We start from the raw sequence: 6000 nt of genomic DNA, 5'->3' as shown, positions 1-6000 counted from the left end.
AAGATTTTTCTGCCTGCAGAGCTGCCAGTCACTGGATGTGTTTTTTTTGTGTTTCACGGACATGAAAATCTTCATGAGATCAACAGTTTCTGAAATATTAAAAGTAGCCCACCTGAGAGAAGCAACCATGCCACAAAGTCATTGAAATCACATTTTTTCCCCCTGATGTGAACATTAACTAAAGATCAGGTGTGCTGGTGTCCCTAGTAAAGTGGCTGGCTTGTGTACTTATATTGAACAAATTTGCAAGAATTTTAACTTCATATGGAAAAAAAAGTATAAACATTAACCCTGACCTCCCTTTGTATTTTTTCATATGAATTGTGTCATGCTTATGAGTGTAAACATTTCTGATTATGTTGCATATAGAGACCCACCCAATAACTTGTGTTGGGTATGTAGAGGTCAAGGCTTAGGTTTTCTCAAAATGCCTTTGTTTATGCATGAGATATATCACTCCACATCTGTACATGCTTACAGGATGTAATGGGAAGTGACTGTGTTGAAAATGTCCTGTGTGAACTCCCATTAGTGCTGGATCATCAACTCTGCCTACACATTTCCAGAAAGGAAGGCTGCCTTTTCTATAGATTCTAAAAGTATACATAGATCTCCTTAATGTGCATATATCATAATTTCATCACTATTTTCTGGTTCGATTTCAAATGAAGCCTGTTAGATTTGTTTTGATATTTATACAGTACGTATTAATCACATTTTTGTTTATTCTCTTATACTGCTTAAAAGAATTTAATAGATGAAAATATTTTTTTTTAAAATATGCGAACATATGCTGGAGGTATACGGAGAAAAGACTTTGTGTATTTATGTAAGCGTGTATGTGTTAATATAAAAGAGACGGATTGCATGAATTGCTTGTGTGGGTGGCCCTCAGAGTTTACACTCAGCATAGAATCAGTGCTAATATAGCTGTTATTCTGAGACTTATTACAAATAATGTAAAGTATACTTGATAAATACTGCAAAAACAAAACAAAACAAGTGAATTATTAATGTGGATTTGCATTCCTTTAAGAGGTAATGTAAGAAAAATATTATCCACCCTTTGAGCTGCCAATGATCCTTGGACCTAAGGGCAGCCTTTGAGGGGAAGCAATCACGATGGACTCTACTCACATGGGATATCAGCAAGAACAACCAGAACTAAACAGCAGTCAATGTCAATCTTGAGTGCTCAATGTCGCTTGAATAAGAGTGAGAAACATGCCATGTCCTTCAAATGATAATATCTTATAGATGGTACTAACATGGGAATTACATTATAAACTTGAGGCAAGTGTAACACCAAGGAGCTTCAGATTTCATCAAACATCATCAAACCTCAGGGTGAAATCTTCTTCAGATTTCAAACAAAAGGAAATTTCCTGGCCATTTTGTATTTTGCAAAACTTTGATTGATCTGTCAGTAGAACCTACACCAGGTACGGACGTCCGTCCGGTCGAAATTATCCATAGCTTAATAAAATATCATGGTCAGTAGTGTCAAATGCTGAACTGACAGTCCAGCAAGTTCAACAGTCGCTATGCTTGGAAGCATATCCACAAGCTGTTGGTCATGACTCTGTAGAAGAATGCTTCTGGAAACCAAAACTGCTTGACAGGGCTTAATGACTAGGTCAATTATAAGCTTTTTAGTAAAGATCCACAATTTTATAGAACAATATGTTATTGTAACATTAGTAGAACAGTAGACATTAGTAGAAAGCGGCTCATTTTAGTTAGGGAGGTTAATAATACTATTAACAACTGTAGACATCAGAGTGTCTCCATACGGGAATTTAAAAAACAATACAGCCAAACAGAAATAAAGGAATTTCTATCATTACATCATATTATGTATATTATACTAGGTATATTATCATTATATAATAATATATCGTAATATAAATAAATTGCTGTTTGCGTTACATTTGTCTTTTGCTGTCCTCTAGTGGACAGATGACAAACTGTAGAGAGAAAAATGAAGGTACAGCAACTTAGTGATAAGAAGAGGATTCCTCTTCTTATGAGTGTTCACTGAGGTCTTCATGTTTTATTAAGGGTTCTAAACGTCCTATAAGGTTCTACAATGAAGCCTTTCTGATAGTGACACACACTGTAGTACATGATAAAAAAAAAATGTAAGGATTCCCGCAGAGAGACAACACTTAAGTGTTCTAAATTTTCAAAGAATGTACACCAAGTAATAAAAACTATTATTTTTAAATTCCTGTTCTGTAAAAAAGTTCAACAGAATGAAATAATAGGTTAATGGTTTAAAAAACACACATTCTGTGACTTATATCTAACGAATTGAATGTATTATCAGTGGCAACTGGATACTGGGGCAAGTAGGATGGAGCCCCACCATTTACATTAACAGATAAAAAAAAAGTCTTCCATACATTTTACATTTTTAGTAAAATATTAAGGACTTTTTTGACTTGCCATCAATATAAAATGTTACTATTTTATAGATATAAGCCAATATGGCAAAAAAAAAAAAGTGTGGCCTTCTGACCATTACACACATGCACTATATTGTCTTGTAATCCAATGGACGAGCCTGGGTCTGGCGGTTTGGCCAGAAGAATGGTACTTGCCTGACTGCATTGTGCCAAGTGTAAAGTTTGGTGTTAGGGAGGTTAATGGTGTGGGGTTGTTTTTCAGGGGTTGGGCTTGGCCCCTTAGTTCCATTGAAAGGAACTCTTCAGGCTTCAGCATACTGAGACATTTCATACAATTTCATGCTCCCAACTTTGTGGGAACAGTTTGGGGATGACCCCTTCCTACTCCAGCATGACTGCACACCGGTGCACAAAGCAAGGTCCATAAAAGACATGGATGAGTGAGTTTGGTGTGGAGGAACTTGACTGGCCTGCACCTCAACCTGATAGAAAACCTTTGGGATGAATTAGAGTGGAGACTGTGAGCCAGGCCTTCTCATCCAACATCAGTGCCTGACCTCACAAATGCACTTCTAGAGGAATGCTCAAAAATTCCTATAAACTTTGTGGAAAACCTTCCCAGAAGAGTTGAAGCTGTAATAGCTGCAAAGGGCGGGCCAACTCCATATTAAACCCTACAGATTAAGGCAGACGTCCCAAAACTTTTGCCAATATAGTGTATGTGTGTAATATGTGCAAAAGTGGAATGAATGAATTACAATGACGCATGGATACACGCTAATTGGCATTCAGTTGTTATTTGGCCCTTTTCGTTTTCCACACACGCGCGCGCGCGCGCAGTGTGAACGCGTCCATACGCACGTACAGCACGCAGTGACTCCGTAAACAACACGGAGAGGCGACGCGCAAACCGCCAAGAAAGCGCCACTGCGTGTCGCGCGCGTGTGCGGAGACGCGCGTCAGTACGCGCTGATTGGTTGAATGGGTAAAGCACATCCGTTAGCGTATCCGGAAATGTTGAGGCGAGACCCAAGAAACTCTCGAGCTAAAGCGCACCAAAACCGCGTAAAAGCCGAATGGGGCAGTTCGAGGATCAGTTGGCAGAAGAAGTGCGACGTTATAAGCACTTATACGACCCTTCTTCAAAACATTACAAACAAAGCGACGTGATGCTGAAGTCCTGGAAGGAAATCGGCAAAACACTGGGCGAAGATCCGGAGGTGTGCATGAAGAAGTGGAAAGCAATCCGAGATAAATTTGTGCGCCTGAAAAAAAGGTTAAAGAACAGAAACGGGGACTCCGGCCCGGACGAAGAGAAAGAACCGGAGTATTGCATGAGGTTGTCATGGCTTAACGGCTTTATTAAACACCGAGACACGAAGAACGACTTGGTCTCTAAAAGTGAAGCGGGAGAATGGAGGCGGACTACAGTCCAGCACGCGCCCTGCAGCGACGACGACGACGACAACGACTCCGCGTGCACGGAAGTGTCGTCAGTGAGCCAGCCCGTCAAGAAGAGGAAGCGAGTCTCCAAAGGGGAGGACATGGGGGACAAAATATCAACGCTGCGTCAAGAAATGGTGAACTGCACGGCGCTGGTGTCCCAGCTGAGCGCCATCACGGAATCCCGAAGAAGCAGCGACGAGTTTTTCACTTTTGCCCAAGCTGTAGCGGACTCTCTCCGGAAACTTCCACCTGAGCGAGTGGAGGCTACTAAAGTCAAACTGTTTACTGTGCTGGGAGAAGCTCATAATGCAGCCAGACTTTAAAACACACACACACACACACACACACACACACACACACACACACACACACACACACACACACAGGTATGTGTTTGTTATGCACAAATATCTAAAAAATCCCTCTTTGTAAACCACCTTGTCCTCTGATCCGCCAGCATTCGTAAAGTTATAAATAGGAGCTATTTTTATATTAAACTAAAGTGTTCTGACATTTTCAGTGTCTTTGTGTTTGTACAGCCTGAACGATTATCTACAGTTTTATTCAGATATACACTATATTGACAAAAGTTTTGGGACACCCCTCCAAATCATTGAATTCAGGTGTTGTTTTTCAGGGGTTAGTTCCAGTGAAAGAAACTCTTAATGTTTCAGTATACCAAGACATTTTAGACAATTTCATGCTCCCAACTTTGTGGGAACAGTTTGGGAATGACCCCTTCCTGTTCCAACATGACCGCACACCAGTACACAAAGTAGACCTGATAGAACACCTTTGGATGAATTAGAGGCCAAAACTGGGACGTCTGCCTTTACATGCACATGAATGTAATATGGAGTTGGCCTGCCCTTTGCAGCTATAACAGCTTCAACTTTCAAGGCTTTTCACATGGTTTAGGAGTGTGTTTATGGGAATTTTTGACCATTCATCTAGAAGCGCATTTTCGAGGTCAGGTACTGATGTTGGACAAAAAGGCCTGGCTCGCAGTCTCCGCTCTAATTCATCCTGAAGGTGTTATATCAGGTTGAGGTCAGGACTCTGTGCAGAGCAGTCAGGTTCCTCCACACCAGACTCACTCATCCATGTCTTTATGGACCTTGTTTTGTGCACTGGTGTACAGTCATGTTGGAACAGGAAGGGGTCATCCCCAAACTGTTCCCACAAAGTTGGGAGCATGGAATTGTCCAAAATGTCTTGGTATGCTGAAACATTAAGAGTTCCTTTTACTAGAACTAAGGGGCCAAGCCCAACCCCTGAAAAACAACACCTGATTTCAATGACTTGGAGGGGTGTCCCAAACCTTTCGACAATATAGTGTACTTATGGCAGCCTGGGGAAAACCCTTCATATGGTAAAATTGTTAACATTTTCTACTCAAGTTCTGAAAACTATAAGCTTTCTCGACCTAAATTATTTTTCACTTTTGTGATTCCAAGTACAAGTACCCTCAAAATTTCAAGTGGAGACAGTAGATGTGGTGCAGGGGCATCACAATCAGTTTGACTGCCAATATATGACTGAAAACTGAATTGACTGGGATTATGTCTGTACTGTGTGAGGAAATCAAATCAAATCAGGTGAAGTGAATAACACTGATGATCTCCTCATCATGGCACCTGTTAGTGGGTGGGATATATTAGGCAGCGAGTGAACATTTTGTCCTCAAAGTTGATGTGTTAGAAGCAGGAAAAATGGGCAAGTGTAAGGATTTAGGCGAGTTTGACAAGGGCCAAATTGTGATGGATAGACGACTGGATCAGAGCATCTCCAAAACTGCAGCTCTTGTGGGGTGTTCCCGGTCTGCAGTGGTCAGTATCTATCAAAAGGGGTACAAGGAAGGAACAGTGGTGAACCACTGGTGAAGCAATCCCTGAACAGGGTCATGGGTGTCCAAGGCTCACTGATGCATGTGAAGAGTGAAGGCTGGCCCGTGTGATCCGATCTAACAGACGAGCTACTGTTGCTCAAATTGCTGAAGAAGTTAATGCTAGTTCTGATAGGAAGGTGTCAGAATACACAGTGCATGACGGGTCAGGGCCAGCACAATATTAGGCAGGTGGTCATACACTATGCTTGGTCATGTGATGCTTAGTCAGTGTATATTTAATTTTATACCACAGGACTG

The 6000-nt window shown here is 41.2% G+C and overlaps 1 protein-coding gene across 1 annotated transcript; it reads left to right on the top strand.

Moving 5' to 3' along the window:
- The first annotated feature begins 3386 nt into the window (after positions 1–3386).
- On the top strand, positions 3387–4367 carry LOC131343085 (uncharacterized). Its single transcript, XM_058374494.1, has one exon. The coding sequence runs from the start codon at positions 3485–3487 to the stop codon at positions 4175–4177; it is 693 nt and encodes a 230-aa protein (XP_058230477.1). The 5' UTR covers positions 3387–3484; the 3' UTR covers positions 4178–4367.
- The last annotated feature ends 1633 nt before the right edge of the window (positions 4368–6000 follow it).

The sequence above is a fragment of the Hemibagrus wyckioides genome, linkage group LG22 (assembly GCF_019097595.1).
Source record: "Hemibagrus wyckioides isolate EC202008001 linkage group LG22, SWU_Hwy_1.0, whole genome shotgun sequence".
In the NCBI taxonomy this organism is placed as follows: Eukaryota; Metazoa; Chordata; class Actinopteri; order Siluriformes; family Bagridae; genus Hemibagrus; species Hemibagrus wyckioides.
Note: the sequence above shows the minus strand (reverse complement) of the source record. Positions and strands in the feature narration are given on the sequence as shown.